The sequence below is a fragment of the Conger conger genome, chromosome 4 (genome assembly GCF_963514075.1).
Source record: "Conger conger chromosome 4, fConCon1.1, whole genome shotgun sequence".
Lineage (NCBI taxonomy): Eukaryota > Metazoa > Chordata > Actinopteri > Anguilliformes > Congridae > Conger > Conger conger.
In genome coordinates, this window is record NC_083763.1 from 76,266,311 (window position 1) to 76,283,393 (window position 17,083).

General features: G+C 47.1%; 2 protein-coding genes across 4 annotated transcripts in view; both read left to right on the forward strand.

Annotated features, from left to right (window-relative positions):
* The window catches only part of cubn (cubilin (intrinsic factor-cobalamin receptor)), a 91,473-nt gene extending 83,293 nt beyond the window's left edge, over positions 1-8,180 (forward strand). Inside the window, exons 60-67 of the mRNA XM_061238200.1 lie at positions 2,135-2,340; positions 2,818-2,980; positions 3,440-3,648; positions 4,237-4,381; positions 5,582-5,763; positions 6,670-6,835; positions 7,275-7,510; positions 7,902-8,180. Of these exons, the coding sequence (XP_061094184.1) occupies positions 2,135-2,340; positions 2,818-2,980; positions 3,440-3,648; positions 4,237-4,381; positions 5,582-5,763; positions 6,670-6,835; positions 7,275-7,510; positions 7,902-8,009 (1,415 nt within the window). The 3' untranslated portion in view covers positions 8,010-8,180. The remainder of the gene's footprint in view (positions 1-2,134; positions 2,341-2,817; positions 2,981-3,439; positions 3,649-4,236; positions 4,382-5,581; positions 5,764-6,669; positions 6,836-7,274; positions 7,511-7,901) is intronic.
* Positions 8,181-9,775: 1,595 nt separating this feature from the next.
* LOC133126225 (tripartite motif-containing protein 16-like) lies at positions 9,776-16,823 on the forward strand. Of its 3 annotated transcripts, XM_061238203.1 has the most exons (7): positions 9,776-10,479; positions 11,859-11,954; positions 13,391-13,624; positions 14,857-15,016; positions 15,200-15,253; positions 15,608-15,685; positions 15,983-16,823. In XM_061238203.1, exons 1-7 carry the CDS (start codon positions 9,889-9,891, stop codon positions 16,135-16,137), a joined length of 1,368 nt encoding a protein of 455 aa, XP_061094187.1. In that variant the 5' UTR covers positions 9,776-9,888; the 3' UTR covers positions 16,138-16,823. The 3 variants fall into 3 exon arrangements, with proteins under 3 accessions (XP_061094187.1, XP_061094185.1, XP_061094186.1); XM_061238201.1 differs by having other exon boundaries at positions 15,608-16,823; XM_061238202.1 differs by having other exon boundaries at positions 15,203-15,253; positions 15,608-16,823.
* The last annotated feature ends 260 nt before the right edge of the window (positions 16,824-17,083 follow it).

Genomic DNA, 17,083 nt, shown 5'->3' on the forward strand with positions numbered 1-17,083 from the left:
AATCCTGCTCCCCTCAGCGCCAACTCTATTTCTGTAAGATAGGGGGGCCCCTCTACGCGTATTTCAGACTGACTGACCCTATTCATTTACCCAGCCGGGTAACTCAGCTCACACTCTTAGCTTTAAGGCCCCATGGCTGTGGCCCTCCTGGGACTTGAACTGGCAACCTCTGCTTCCCTACGTCCCCCTTATACTGCAGTGTGTTCCCTAATGAGCAGACATGGGTCCTTACTGTGTTTGATAAGGCGAAGGGATGGTTTGAAACCTGCCGATGTAATGTAATATAAGCAAAATATCCCTGGGCGAGTCATTTCACAACTAAATGCATAAAAGCCTGCAGACATGGTCAGCTGTTTTTCGGACCAAATGTCACATTGAAATGTGATATTGACCGTGAAATGATTGTTGATGCCAGTCAGGGTGGTTTGAGTATCTCAAAAATTGCTGATCTCCTGGGATTTTCATGCGCGATAGTCTCTAGAGTTTGCAAAGAATGGTGCAAAAAAAACTGAAAAAACATCCAGTGAGCAGTTCTGCAGACAGAAACGCCTTGTTAATGAGGTCAGAGGAGAAGGGCCAGACTGGTCAAAGCTGACAGGAAGGTGACAGTAACGCAAATAACCACACATTACAACAGTGGTATGGTAAATGGTAAATGGCAGGCATTTATATAGCGCCTTTATCCAAAGCGCTGTACAATTGATGCTTCTCCATTCGCCCATTCATACACACACTCACACACCGACGGCGATTGGCTGCCATGCAAGGCCCCGACCAGCTCGTCAGGAGCATTTGGGGGTTAGGAGTCTTGCTCAGGGACACTTCGACACAGCCCGGGCGGGGGATTGAACCGGCAACCCTCTGACTGCCAGACGACTGCTCTTACCGCCTGAGCCAATGAGACGACTGCTCTTACTTCCTGAGCCAATGAGATGACTGCGCTTACCGCCTGAGCCAATGAGACGACTGCTCTTACTGCCTGAGCCAATGAGACGACTGCTCTTACTGCCTGAGCCAATGAGATGACTGCTCTTACTGCCTGAGCCAATGAGACGACTGCTCTTACTGCCTGAGCCACGTCGCCCCTTATTTCACTCCTTTTGCTGTGGTATGCCGAAGAGCATCTCTCAACACACAACTCATCAAAGCTAAGTGGGTAGGCTACAGCAGCAAAGACTTAATAAGTCTAAAAATGAAGTAATATTTGTCTAATAATGTGCCCGCTGAGTGTAAATGCCCTATTTGTGTTATGGACTGATACAGACCCCTAGTGGTCAGAGTTAGAACTGGAACTCCAGGGACCCTGGAGATATGCTGATTTGCTTCAAGTATAAAAGCAGGTTTTTATACTTGAAGCGTCTAACCTTAAACGTCTAACCTCCTCCTCTCTTTCTCCTTCCATCTCCCTCCATTTCTTTTCCTTATTTCACTCCTTTTGCTGTGCTCCCATTTCATCTCTCTCTCTCTCTCTTCTTTCTCTCCTCTCCCTCGCTCCCCCTATCCCTCCCTCTCTCCTCTCATGCGCTCTCAATTTTTACATTTCAATTCCAAAGCAGGACATTAATACTTTATTGTCCATAGAAACACACACAAACATGGAAACATAACATGCAAGGCTTGTGAACAAAGCTTGTTACAGGAAGCATGACTGACTGATGGCAGTGTTGCTCTGTTCAGTGAACTTCAGGACTAGTTGGCTGAGAGGACGCTTTTCAGTGTTCTGCTCTTGGTAAAGCAAGGCTTTATGGTGGAGTGAGTTTGGATAACTTTGTTTTAAGTGAGACCAAAATTTGAATCCCTGTCTTTGTATATTGATAATCATATTGTAATTTTCAAATGTTTTTTCTCTCTTCTCTCTCTCTCCTCTTCTCTGTCCCCTTCTCTCTCTCTTTCTCTCTCTCTCTCCCCCCCCTCCCCCCCTCTCTCCCTCTCCCTCCCTCTCTCTCTCTCACTCCCTCTCTCTCTCCTCTTCTCTTTCCCCCTTCTCTCTCTCCTCTGCTCTCTGTCTCTTCCTCGCTCTCTCTCCTCTCTGTCCCCCCCTCTCTCTCTCTCCCCCTCTCTCTCTCTCTCTCGCTCTCCCCCTCTCTCTCTCTCTCCCTCCCGCTCTCTCTCTCTCCCCCTCTCTCCCTCTCAGGCCCACAGCAGGGTTGTGGAGGTTACCTGGCCACGCCCACTGGAGGATTCAGCTCTCCAGATATTGACCTGGACGGAAGGTATGAGTCCAGAGTGGACTGTCTGTGGACCATCGCCATGCCAACCAACAAGGTGGTCAACCTCACCTTCACCTCCTTCCTGCTGGAGAGCGCATTTGGTGGCAGCTGTAGATATGACTACATCAAGGTACACTTACCTGCATATATGACTACATCAAGGTACACTTACCTGCACATATGACTACATCAAGGTACACTTACCTGCACATATGACTACATCAAGATGCACTCATCTGTACATATGAATACACCAAGGTACACTTACCTGTATATATGACTACATCAAGGTGCACTTACCTGTATATATGACTACATCAAGGTACACTTACCTGCACATATGACTACATCAAGGTACACTTACCTGCACATATGACTACATCAAGGTACACTTACCTGCACATATGACTACATCAAGGTACACTTACCTGTATATATGACTACATCAAGGTACACTTACCTGTACACTCACCTGTTATCTATAAATATGACTACATCCGGATATACACACTTACCTGTACACTAACCTGGTACCTGTAGATATGAGACTACATCCAATACACTTGCCTCTCTTTCTCTCTCTCTCTCTCTCTCTCTCTCTCTCCAGATTTTTGATGGTGATAACATGAACTTCCCATTGGTGGGCACGTTCTGCGGCAGCACTGTGCCCGCCCCCTTCATCTCCAGTGGGAACTTCCTGACGGTGCGTTTTGTGACGGACAGCTCCGTGAACCTCTCCGGGTTCAACGCCACCTACAGGGCAGTCGACAGTAAGAGTCCTCCCTCCCACCTCCTTTCCGGGGGATCAGTGTGTGTGTGTGAGTGAGAGAGAAATATACAGAGAGGCTTTAAAACCTCAGGCTGCTTTTAAAGTACCGGGATGAATTTAGTTTCTAATGTACCTAAATTCATGTACCAGCAAAAATGATAATATAGATTTACTTAGGGTGCAATAATGATAACATAGATTTACTCAGGGTGAAGCCTGAGTTTTAATAAGAAACTAATTAAACTAGTTACCTATCTGTTTGGGATGAGACCAGTGTAGTTTTAGCCTCACCTTGCACCCACCTAGCTTACCCAGAATTCCCCTGTGCAAACGTGTGTAGAGCTCTGCTGGAATATGCCGTAGCTCCGCTTCTGTCCAAGCAAAATGACCAACCCCTCTGTCTCCGGGACAAGCTGCTCGGAGGTGTGACTTCTAACTCCCCCTCCCCCCCATCACCCAGGGATCTGCGGAGGCATCCTGAACGCCACAAACTCAGCCCAGACCATCACCTCGCCCTTCTACCCCAACGCCTACCCAGAATACACTTCCTGCCGCTGGGTTCTGGACGCCTCCGCGCAGGAGAGCGTCCGAATCTCCGTCCAGCAGTTCCGCCTGCACTCCAGCCAGAGCTGCGACCAGAACTACCTGGAGATGAGGGACTGGCCTGGGGTACGAGAGAGGGGGAGAGGGGGAGGGGGGGAGGGGGGAGAGAGGGAGAGAGAGGAAGAGGGGGAGAGAGAGGGGGGCGGAAGAGGGGGAGAGGGGGAGGGGAGGGGGGAGAGAGGGGGAGAGAGGAAGAGGGGGAGAGAGAGGGCGGGAGAGGGGGAGATGGGGAGGGGAGGGGAGGGGGGAGAGAGGGGGAGAGAGGAAGAGGGGGAGAGAGAGGGGGGTGGGAGAGGGGAGAGGGGTGAGAGGGGGGTGGGAGAGGGCAGAGGGGTGAGAGAGGGGGAGAGAGGAAGAGGGGGAGAGAGAGGGGGGGCGGGGGAGGGGAGAGGGGTGAGAGAGGAGGAGAGAGGAAGAGGGGGAGAGAAAGGGGAGGGAGAGGGGGAGAGAGAGGGGAGGGAGATGGAAGAGGGGTGAGAAGAGGGAGAGGGGAGAGAGAGAGGGGAAAGAGAGCGGGGAGAGAGAGGGAGGAAGAGAGGGATGAGAGAGATGGAAGGAGAGAGCGAGGGAGTAAGTGAAAGGAGGATATAGAGTAAGAGGAGGAAGTGAGGGAGACAGAGCAGTGTTAACCCTGTCCCCTCCGCTCCCTGTCAGGGGGACTACGGCCAGACGCACAAGTTCTGCGGCACAGACTCGCACGTCCCCGACTTCTACAGCTACGGCCGCACCGTGCACATCACCTTCAAGTCCGACACCTTCGCCCCCGGAAACGGCTTCAGCCTCACCTACCAGATCGCAGGTATGCTAGAATACGCGCTACCGGACCTGCAGAGGGCCACGCCTTCTTACGTGTAGTTCAATTGGGAATTGTAGTTTTATTGATGCTCTATCAGACCTGGGTCAAATACATAATTGTCTATGAGCAGGGTATATGAGCAGGGTATATGAGCAGGGTGTATGAGCAGGGTGTGTGAGCAGGGTATATGAGCAGGGTGTGTGAGCAGGGTTTATGAGCAGGGTGTGTAGGCAGGGTATATGAGCAGGGTATATGAGCAGGGTGTATGAGCAGGGTATATGAGCAGGGTGTGTGAGCAGGGTATATGAGCAGGGTGTGTGAGCAGGGTATATGAGCAGGGTATATGAGCAGGGTGTGTGAGCAGGGTATATGAGCAGGGTGTGTGAGCAGGGTATATGAGCAGGGTGTATGTGTGTTGCAGGTTGCAGCAGGGTGTATGAGCAGGGTGTGTGAGCAGGGTATATGAGCAGGGTGTATGTGTGTTGCAGGCTGCAGCAGGGTGTATGAGCAGGGTGTGTGAGCAGGGTATATGAGCAGGGTGTATGTGTGTTGCAGGCTGCAGCAGGGTGTATGAGCAGGGTGTGTGAGCAGGGTATATGAGCAGGGTGTATGTGTGTTGCAGGCTGCAGCAGGGTGTATGAGCAGGGTGTGTGAGCAGGGTGTGTGAGCAGGGTGTATGTGTGTTGCAGGCTGCAGCAGGGTGTATGAGCAGGGTGTATGTGTGTTGCAGGCTGCAGCAGGGTGTATGAGCAGGGTGTGTGAGCAGGGTGTATGAGCAGGGTGTATGTGTGTTGCAGGCTGCAGCAGGGTGTATGAGCAGGATGTATGTGTGTTGCAGGCTGCAGCAGGGTGTGTGAGCAGGGTATATGAGCAGGGTGTATGTGTGTTGCAGGCTGCAGCAGGGTGTATGAGCAGGGTGTATGTGTGTTGCAGGCTGCAGCAGGGTGTATGAGCAGGGTGTGGGAGCAGGGTATATGAGCAGGGTGTATGTGTGTTGCAGGCTGCAGCAGGGTGTATGAGCAGGGTATATGAGCAGGGTGTATGTGTGTTGCAGGCTGCAGCAGGGTGTATGAGCAGGGTGTATGTGTGTTGCAGGCTGCAGCAGGGTGTATGAGCAGGGTGTATGTGTGTTGCAGGCTGCAGCAGGGTGTATGAGCAGGGTGTGTGAGCAGGGTATATGAGCAGGGTGTATGTGTGTTGCAGGCTGCAGCAGGGTGTATGAGCAGGCCTATGGCTTCCTGAAGAGCCCTGGCTGGCCTGGCATGTACCCCCACAACATGGACTGCAGCACGGTCCTGCGGGCCCCCCAGGGGAGCCCCATCTCCCTCTTCTTCCATAGCTTCAGTCTGGAGAATCACCCAACCTGCTCCTACGACTTCCTGGAGGTGCGGTAGAGAGGGCCAATGCGTCACTCATTGGCAGGCCTGTGATTGAAATGACTGAAAAACCGTTTCAGACCATAATCAAGAATCGAACCACCCTGTCTGGCGCCAACAACCATTCCAATGTGAAAGTCACTTACATCACATTTGTTCCCCATTCTGACATTTGGTCTGAAAAACAGCTGAGCCTCTTGACCACGCCTGCATGCTTTTATACATTTTGATGCTGCCATATGATTGGCTGATTAAATATTTGCATTAACAAGCTGGTGTCCAGGTCTACATAACAAGGTTCCAGTGAGTGTACTTATGCATTTTCCCATTTTTACTTTATAAATAAAAAGTATACCAACTCATGAATTGTATCATGAATAATACAAGTAGCTAGCGAACTGTCACTTCAGATGTCAGGCGCTGCTGCTAGTCGGATGCGTGTCACATTACAGTCATAGGAGGCATGACGTTATAGTCTCCAAGTCTCAAAGTAACAGGTCTCTCATGTTCTTGCGTTGTCAGTAGTCGACCGGTCGGTGCGCTTTGAGAGACCCGGCGCTGTGTGTGTGTGTGTGTGTGTGTGTGAGATATCATAGTGTGTGTGTGTGTGTGTGTGTGTGTGTGAGATATCATAGTGTGTGTGTGTGTGTGTGAGATATCATAGTGTGTGTGTGTGTGTGTGTGTGTGAGATATCATAGTGTGTGTGTGTGTGTGTGTGTGTGAGATATCATAGTGTGTGTGTGTGTGTGAGATATCATAGTGTGTGTGTGTGTGTGTGAGATATCATAGTGTGTGTGTGTGTGTGTGTGTGTGAGATTTCATAGTGTGTGTGTGTGTGTGTGTGTGAGATTTCATAGTGTGTGTGTGTGTGTGTGTGTGTGAGATATCATAGTGTGTGTGTGTTTTTTGGGCAGGTGCGGAATGGCAGCACCAGCTCCGCCCCGGTGCTGGCGACGTTATGTGGGAACACGCTGCCCGACCCGGTGTTCCCCGGGGCAAACGAGCTCCTGCTGCGCTTCAAGACCGACTTCTCGGGCGTGCGCGAGGGCTTCGAGATCACCTGGACCTCCTCGCCTCAGGGTGCGCGTGAGGCAGGGCCCCTCTGTCCGTCAGGATTGGGGAAGGGGCGGAGCTAGCCGCGGGGCTCGTTCCCGGTGGCTTATTTTCCTCCTGCTCCTGAAGTCCATTGAGGACGTTCCCCCTTTAATGGAGCGACAAGTTCCCAATCATTCCTTTGAGCATCGGCCCAACATGCATGTGTTTCACGTGTGTGTGTGTGTGTGTTCACGTGTACTTTGTGTGTGTGTGTGTGTTCACTTGTACTATGTGTGTGTGTGTGTGTGTGTGTTCACTTGTACTGTGTGTGTGTGTTCATCTGTACTGTGTGTGTACTATGTGTGTAATATATATGTGTGTGTTCACATCTATTGTGTGTACTATGTGTGTGCTCACTTGTACTATGTGTGTGTGTGTGTGTACTATGTGTGTGTGTGTGTGTGTGTGTGTGTGTGTGCTGCAGGATGTGGGGGAACACTGTATGGAGACCACGGCTCTTTCACTAGTCCTGATTTCCCCCGTACCTATGGCAACGGCTCCAGCTGTGAGTGGGTCATCCGGGCCCCTGTGGGGAGGGCGGTGACGGTGACCTTCGCCCAGTTCAGCGTGGACGACCCCGGGGACTGCCAGAACAACTTCCTGCGGCTCTACGATGGCCCCGATGCCACCGGCCGCCCCGTGGGACCTTACTGCGGGGCTGTACGTACCTCCTGCTCTACATTATTTAATTAGCTTCTGCTCTTCATTATTTAATTAGCTAAATCTGAGATGTGTATACGCACCAGCTACAGTCACAGAATGCAGGTGTATCCTCAAAGTGTTCCTGATCCAGTACAGGAGTGAACCTGTACACACGCACACAATCACTCACACACACACTCACTCACGCACGCACACACGCACGCACGCACACACTCTCACACACACACACACACACACACACACGCACTCACACACACACACACACACACACACACACATACTCACACACACACACACTCACCCGCACACACACACACACACACCCGCACACACACACACACATTCACACACACACACACACTCAGGTTGTTCTGTATCTGTCCTGCAGGAGACCAACATTGCTCCTTTCACCTCCTCCTCCCATCAAGTCTTCATCCAGTTCCAGGCCCAGTACGCCACCCTGCCGTCTGGATTCAGACTGACCTGGAGCAGCTGAGGAGATCTCACACACACACACACACGCACGCACGCACACATTTACACATACAGACAAAATCCCATGCATGTACACACACACACACTTCTTCTCACATACCAATCAGATTTGAACAAGTAAATGGTTAAATATCTGCTCACACACCAATCAGATTTGAACAAGTAAATGGTTATAAACATGATTTAAAAAAAATATATATATATATTGTTTTTATATATATATATATATATATATATATATATATTGTTGATGAAAGCATTTGTCTATAAATAATTGTTCATAAATTCAATTTAAAAAATATATTTGACTTGTGTTTTTTATTCAATAAAATGCAATGAGTTGTGTTTAATACGTGTGCTGTATCGTTTGTGAAAGGACCATCATTTGATTTTAGACTAAGCAGGAGACAATCCTCCCCTGGAGCAATACAGGGTTAAGGGCCTTGCTCAAGGGCCCAATGGCTGTGCGGATCTTATTGTGGCTACACCGGGATTAGAACCACCGACCTTGCGGGTCCCAGTCACATATTCCCCTGTACCTGCGGCCCTCCAGCCTGCTTTCCCTGCCCCCGTCCAAACCCTGCTCCTGTCCAAACCCTGCCCCTGTCCAAACCCTGCCCCCGTCCAAACCCTGCTCCAGCCCCTCTGCTCCAGTACCCTGTTCTCCTGCTGCCCCCTCCCGGCTTTGACCCCCCCTGCCTACTTTTGACTTCCCCCTGCCCTTCTCCGCATTGCTCTGCTTGCTTGGACTCTGACCCTTTGCCTGGACATGAAACAAAATCAGAACGGCCTTGCCTGCATTACCCTGATTGCCATACTTTGACCTGTTTTCTTCTTCTTCTTCTTCTTCTTCTTCTTCTTTTTTTACATCTCAGTGTCCGCAAGTGGTTCCGATCGCTTCTCATAACAAGGCGTGGCGTGATTGGTTGTGCATTACACAGTAAATGACTACATAACACTGAACACCATTTCCCAGCTGCCATACAGGGCCCACTGCCAGTTTCCTTGTCAGACAAGATGATCGTGCCAGTTGTTAGACTGGCTAATTTGCTATCAGGATTGAGATGGTTCCTGTCTGGGTTATTCTCCTTGCAGTGAGGAGGGTCTGAGCTCAGCCAGTTTAATCTGTCAAAGCACAATCCTGCAGGAACAGCGTTCAGCTGTGAGGAGGGTCTGAGCTGCACATTGGCCTAGTGATGGTCCTGCACAGTGATTGGCCGGCATTATAACCAATAGAGGACCAGAGAGAAAAATGAATCGCCTTGCTGTTAATTGAGCGCCTTTAGCTGTAGTCACACTGCGTGTTATTTGTCTGTTTGTAGAGAGCATTATTTATATTATAATATCATACAATATAATAATAGTAGGGGTTTGTGACTGACGACAGGCTCTGTGTTGTATAGTTCCCACTCCTTTTGTACTCTGGACTCAATCACCAAACCTCCTGTCAGAAACAGGTACAACCAGACGGATCACATCTTTCTGAAGTAATTAAGACAAAGTGCCCAGCTTAAAGGTATGACCGCGTTAACTCTGAACATGGTTGAAAGTGCACTTTCTGATCTTCTTATCTGAGTCTGGCCAAAGCTGCCAAAACAGGTACAACCAGACGGATCAGATTTATTTTCTCTCTACAGTCCTTGCTCTGCTCTGCCTGGCCAATCCCACTCATCCTGCAGCTGTGGACAGAACCACGGCCCCTCCTCCCCCACCTCTACCTTTATCTTGCAGTTTCAGTGGAACTGGACTTTAACCCTGTCTCTGTCAGCGGGAGCAGTGCTAGCAGAAGGCAGTATCTCAGTGGGTCTGCTAGGAACCAGAGAAAATATCTCCTGCTCTTAAATATTCTGAAATCAAACTGATCTCTTTTGCACAGTACAATGGCACAGGCTGCAGGCGGTCTGGATGAAGACCAGTTGAGCTGTTCGATCTGTCTGGATCTACTGAAGAGCCCAGTGACTATTCCCTGTGGACACAGTTACTGTATGGTCTGTATTAAGGGCTGCTGGGATGGGTTTGATCATACTGGTGTCTACAGCTGCCCCCAGTGCAGAGAGACCTTCACCCCAAGGCCTGTTTTAAGGAAAAACACCATGCTGACTGAAGTGGTAGAGGAACTGAAGAAGATAGGACTCCAAGCTATTCCTCCTGCTCACTGTTACACTGGACCTGGAGACGTGGCGTGTGATATCTGCACTGGGAGAAAGCACAAAGCCAGCAAGTCCTGTCTGGTGTGTCTGGCCTCTTACTGTGAAACTCACCTCAAGCCTCACTGTGAATCTCCTGCCTTTAAGAAGCACAAACTGGTGAAAGCCACTGGAAACCTGCAGGAGAAGATCTGCTCTCATCATGACAAACTGCTGGAGGTTTACTGTCATACCGATCAGCAGTTTATCTGTTATCTGTGTACAGTAGATGAACACAGTGGCCATGCTACAGTCTCAGCTGCAGCAGAAAGGACTGAGAAACAGGTAACCACTGAAACTCTTACACATAACACTAATGCTACCATATCAGAAATTGAAACACTCATTATTTCTATATTGATCGCATAGTGGCTTGCCCCAATAGCATGGATATTTAAAATGTTTTATTTAATTTGTTTAATATATTTATGAAGTACATTTTGAAATGCTTTACGTATGTGACCCGCTCTATCATAATCAGTTGAAAGCTGCAACGGTAAGTTGATGATGATGTAAAATCTTTGGCTGTTTTAGGCTCAGCTTTGTAGAATAGTATCTTGCCTTTCATAATCTGCATGTCTTAGTGTCAAATTCAGAGTAGAAATATAGTTTTCAAGCTTTTAAACGCAAGATCTTCTGGTCAAACTGAAAGTAACATTGGAGTTGTTCATTGTTTGCGAGCTGATATCTGTGAGATGCGATTGATTTCCCTTGCACTTTTTGGAGCGTTTCATCAAGAAATCGCAACTGCAAGCCTCAAACGCATGTGGCAATCAGTAAATCAGCCATCGTTCTCATCTGCCTTTTTCCTTTTCTATCAAAGTTTTCTCTTTAAAAAATTTTTTTTTTTAGTTAGTTAAGATGTAAAATAAAAATGTAATTTTAATGGTTTGTTTTATTTGAAATTATTACATCTACCTTGTACGCCTAATATCGTAGCCTACACTTTAGAGTAATGTTAGATGTTTTTGTTATTTGTAATATCCAAATTAAGCGTAACACTGCCATCCATTAGTAACATTACCCATGACGAAGCGGTGACCCAAATCACAAAATTTAAATGTTTTGCTTTAAATGTGTGCTCCCACTTTATCTAACCGCAACATCTAATAATATATATATTCTGATAGGCTACGAATTTTGTGATAGATATTTTTACCGAGTGGTAGCCTACCCAATTCTACACACAACCATGTGTGCGCTCTCAGTCAGTGCATTCATGGGAATTTCAAAACTATGAATTGCACGAAGGTCTTTTGGGAGACCAAGTAGTGTGGAATTTGACTTGACTACTTTTTACACTTTGGCACTTTACGGACGAATCTGGACAATGTGCTTTCTCCATTGCCTGAAAACCCCAAGAAAAAGTTGCTTGGAGCATTCAACCCTTACAAAAAAAGATGTTTATAAAAATATGCTATGTACTTTTTTCTGAATTAAATCCCAGAGAGTAGAGGGTATTTAAAAGACACTTTCTTTGTACTTTCCAGAAGTAAATGGCGAGAGGTATGTAGCAGGTTCATGTGTCATTCGCAAGTGACAAATTTTCATGAAATGCGTTTTGATAAGATATTGCGATCTGAGAGTGAAAATCCTTGCAAATTGCTTCCGTGACAGGAGCCCCTGGATCATAATATAATATGAAAAATAAAATCTATCCACAGAAGCAGCTGGGGGCGACACAGACTAAATTCCAGCAGAGAATCCAGAAGAAAGAGAAGGAGCTGCAGGATCTGAGACAGGCTGTGCAGTCACTCAAGGTGAGTACTGACCATTACAGTAGATGAACACAGTGGCCATGCTACAGTCTCAGCTGCAGCAGAAAGGGCTGAGAAACAGTCCCCCCCGACACCCAAATCACCACACAGATCTCTGCTTGCTTGGCTGATATCTCTGCGTGGATGACTTCCCATCACCTGAAGCTCAACCTTGCCAAAACTGAGCTTCTCTACATCCCTGCTAAGTCCTCTCCGTCAATTGACCTCTCATTGACTGTTGAGGACTCCCGTACGGCAAAGAATCTTGGGGTGACTCTTGGTAACTGCCTCACCCTGGCTCCGCAAGTATCCTCCACTGCCAGAACCTGCAGGTTCTTTCTGTATAATATACGCCGTATCCGTCATCTCCTGACTGAGAAAGCCACCCAGCTCCTAGTCCAGGCGCTCGTCATTTCCCGCCTGGATTACTGCAACTCCCTCCTAGCCGGTCTCCCAGCGTGTGCCATCAAGCCCCCCAAGCTGGTCCAGAATGCTGCAGCCCAGGTCGTCTCATGTCACCCCGCTTCTCATTGGCCTCCACTGGCTTCCTATTGCCGCACGCATCCGTTTCAAGGCCCTAGTGTTGGCATTTCAGGCTGCTAAGGGGACTGCCCCACCTTACATACAATCTCTGATCACTCCCTACTCCCCAGCTAGACCACTCCGGTCTGCCAGCTCTGGTCACCTTACGGTTCCCTCTCTACGTGCACCTGGCGGTCGAGCTGCACGTTCACGCCTGTTTTCCGTTCTGGTTCCTCAGTGGAGGAATGACTTGCCTACCACTGTCAGAACAGCAGAATCCCTCCCCCTATTTCGACGCAGACTCAAAACCCACCTTTTCAAACTCTACCTTAGTCCTCCCTCCTGATTTCCCCTGCCCCTCCTTTCTGATATCCCTATCCTTGTCTAACCCCCCCCCCCCCCCCCAAAAAAAATAAATAAATAATAATAATTAACTTCTGATGACAACTATGTTTAGAACAGCATTTCCTGTGTATTTCGCTAGTCTCTGGATGTGATGCTCTGACTTATGGTAGAACCTATGCACTTGTAAGTCGCTTTGGATTAAAAGCGTCTGCCGAATGACTAAAATGTAAATGTAAATTACATTGCATTACATTACATTACATTAATGGTATTTGGCAGACGTTCTTATCCAGAGCAACGTACAGTTGATTAGACTAAGCAGGAGCAATGCAAGGTTAAGGGCCTTCCTCAAGGGCTGTGCGGATCTTATTGTGGCTACACTGGGGATCTTGCATGTCCCAGTCGTGTACCTTAATCACTATGCTACATGCCACCCCTTTTCCTGACCAGAGGAGAAGACAACAGCTGGCTGCTGGAAGAGCCATTTCAGGGCTCAGTAAGTCCCAGTAAGAGCTGAGAAAAAGGCCTAGTTAAAATGTACAGCCCTCCTCTCTCTGTGTGTCTCCTAACAGCGCTCTGCACAGGCAGCAGTGGAGGACAGTGAGAGGATCTTTACTGTGATGTTCCGCTCCATTGAGAGAAGGCGCTCTGAGGTGAAAGAGCTGATCAGAGATCAGGAGAAGGCTGAAGTGAGTCGGGCTGAAGGACTCCTGGAGCGACTGGAGCAGGAGATTGCTGAGCTGAGGAGGAGAGACGCTGAGCTGAAGCAGCTTTCACACACAGAGGATCACATCCATTTCCTCAAGGTAACATCACTAACTTTCTGTCTGCACTATGTACAGTACTGTACAAAAGTCTTAGGCAGGTGTGAAAAAATGCTGTAAAGTTAGAATGCTTTCAAAAATAGAAATGTAAATAGTTTATTTTTATCAATGAACAAAATGCAAAGTGAGTGAATAGAAGAAAAAAAATCTAAATCAAATCAATATTTGGTGTGACCACCCTTTGCCTTCAAACCAGCATCAATTCTTCTAGGTACACATGCACAAAGTCAGGGATTTTGTAGGCATAGTCAGGTGTGTGTTGAACCAATTATACCAAACAGGAGCTAATGATCAGCAATTTTAAAAGTAGGTTGAAACACAATCATTAACTGAAGCAGAAACAGCTGCTTCACCTCTGCTTCCAAGGTGAAGTTGCTGAAGACAGTTTAATGTCTGAAGTCATACACCATGGCAAGACTGAGCACAGCAACAAGACACAAGTTATACTGCATCAGCAAGGTCTCTCCCAGGCAGAAATTTCAAGACAGACTGGGGTGTCCTAGTTGAGGACCGTAGACGCAGTGATTGGCCAAGGAAACCTATTGCAGCAGATGAAAGACAAATCATGCTTATTTCCCTTTGCAATTGGTAGTTATCCATCAGGGAGGCATCTGATTGGCCCTAAATTTATTCTGCAGCAGGCCAACGCCCCAAACACACAGCCAATGTCATTAAGAACTATCTTTAGCGTAAAGAAGAACAAGGAGTCCTGGAAGTGATGGTATGGCCCCCACAGAGCCCTGATCTCAACATCATCGAGTCTGTCTGGGATTACAAGAAGAGACAGAAGTATTTAAGGCTGCCTAAATCCACAGAAGAACTGTGGCTAGTTCTCCAAGATGTTTGGAACAACCTACCTGCCAAGTTCCTTCAGAAACTGTGTGCAAGTATACCTAGAAGAATTGATGCTGTTTTGAAGGCATTGGTGGTCACACCAAATTTTGATTTTATTTAGATTTTTCTTCTGTTCATTCACTTATTCTGTTCATGCATTTTGCTAATTGATAAAAAATAAACTATTAACATTTCTATTTTTGAAACCATTCTTAATTTGCAGCATTTTTTCACACCTGCCAAAAACTTTAACACAGTACTGTACATTGGAAATATTTTACATGGTGAGGTGTGTTCCTCATTTACAAAGATCTGCCCTTGCATCTGCACAGGAATCTGTACTGAGACTGTTCTCTGTCTATCTGTGTGTCTGTCTGCAGAGCTGTCAGTCTCTTTGTGCCCATCCTGGACCTGGAGACTTACCCAGCATCACGTTCAGTCCACACGTCTCTTTTGTGGCTGTGAGGAAATCTGTCTCTGAGCTGAAAGAGCGACTGGAGGACGCCTGCAAAGTGGGACTGGTCAAAATCTCTGAATCAGGTTGTGAAAAATGTTAATAGATTTTTTTATTCATTATTTTTTCATTCCACAAAAATAATCAGTCAGTCATTTGATCCATCTTAGTGTGGACATTATCCTCAATCCTCATCCTCAAACTTCTGGCCTGTTCTCCCCCTCTATATATCTTTATTTGTGTCTTTTCTCTCTCTCTTTCTGTCCCAGCAGTGAAAGAAGTCCCTTCTGTAGAGCCCAGGACCAGAGAGGATTTCTTACAGTGTGAGTGTTCACTCTGAAGCTCACAGCTGACACACACATGCACACACACACCCTCTCCCTCACATACACACACACGCACACACACCCTCTCCCTCACATACACACACACACACACACACATGCACACACACACTCTCCCTTACATACACACACACTCTAAGTACTCTGAAGCCAAAATCGGACCCATGCCATTGTGAGTCCGTTTCCTCATGAATAAACGCAAAATCCAGAACACACATAGAGATGAAAAAGCCATAATCATGTTGAACAGTATGTATGTAGAAAATAATGCACAACACTGAGACCTTAGAGGGACCCGTCCTCATATAAAATCTAAACCATCTCCTCCATCAGATTCCTGTCAGCTCACTCTGGACCCCAACACAGCAAATCGACGCCTTCGTCTATCTGAGGGGAACAGAACGATGACTGGTATGAGAGAGACCCAGCCATATGCAGATCATCCAGAGAGATTTGACCGCTGGATCTTAGTGCTGTGCAGACAGGGTCTGTCTGGACGCTGTTACTGGGAGGCTGAGTGGGAGTGTTGCACGGGGGATATTGATATAGCAGTGTCATATAAAGAGATCAGCAGGAAAGGAAATGGTAACGATGCTGCTATGGGATGGAATAGCAAGTCCTGGAATTTGTGCTGCACTCCCTCTAGTTGCTGTTTCTGGCACAATAACAGGGAGACTGTAATCCCTGTTCCTCCCTCCACCAGAATAGGAGTGTATCTGGATCACAGGGCAGGAACTCTGTCCTTCTACAGCGTCTCTGACACAATGACCCTCCTGCACAGAGTTCAGACCACATTCACTCAGCCCCTCTATCCTGGGTTTGGTTTGGGTATTGGATCCTCTTTAAGACTGTGTGATCTGTGATGAGTGAGAGGGAGGATCAGCTGGAATCAGAGTGATAGATACAGAGAGACAGAGAGGAGAGGCTAATGAAAGATAAAAGATGAAAGCTGAGGATCTGATAAGGGGAGTAAAGGCCCTCACCATGAGTGCACCACACAGGACCTGCAAAATGATTTATAATGATCAGGCTGTTGGTGGAAAGTAATTCTGTATTTTATTCTAAATGTTGACTAATATGTAGTAAGGAAATCAGAAAATGATTTCAAAGGATTTTCAAAGTGATTTCAAAGTATATATATGTATACACTTTGTGATTTATTACATAGGCCTGCTATCAGCAGCTTGTTAATGCAATGCTTAACCAGCCAATCATGTGGCAGCAACTAAATTTATGAAAGAATGCAAATGTGGTCACGAGGATCAGCTGTTTTTCAGACCAAATGTCAAAATTGGGAAGAAATGTGATCTAAGTGACTTTGACTATAGAATGATTGTTGGTCTCAAAAACTGCTGATCTCCTGGGATTTTCACACATAACAGTCTCTAGATTTTTGTGAAAAACACAAAATATAAATAATAAATACCGAATACCAAATTAAGTGCTCACTGAGTGAATATGCTTTATATTCCAGAAGATAAATATGATTGACAAATGGCAATGGAACAGTGATTATGGGTGTGGTAAAGTAATATTTTAATTGTGTTAGAGTGCCCTTGTTTTGTTTACTTTGGTGTTTCTGTTTGAGCTTGTCAATAAAAGACGGTAAACCAACAGTTCTTTTTGGTTTGTCTGGTCTATACACTCTGTGGCCAGTGGTCCTCCCCAGCCACCTGGTGTACAGACAGATTTGTATTTATTTATTTGTATTATTTTATTTTGATGAGAGAGAGTGAGTGTGTGAGAGAGAGAGAGAGAGAGAGAAAGAGAGAGAGAGAGAGAATTTCCATGGGGGGATGAGTACACAAG

What these genes read in the sequence shown, in the direction of transcription:
- LOC133126225 (XM_061238201.1), top strand. Translation starts at nt 9,889, where the DNA reads ATGGCACAGGCTGCAGGCGGTCTGGATGAAGACCAGTTGAGCTGTTCG. An exon ending in AGGCTGTGCAGTCACTCAAG is followed by an intron (nt 11,955 to 13,390) that starts GTGAGTACTGAC and finishes GTCTCCTAACAG; the next exon opens with CGCTCTGCACAGGCAGCAGT. An exon ending in ATCACATCCATTTCCTCAAG is followed by an intron (nt 13,625 to 14,856) that starts GTAACATCACTA and finishes GTCTGTCTGCAG; the next exon opens with AGCTGTCAGTCTCTTTGTGC.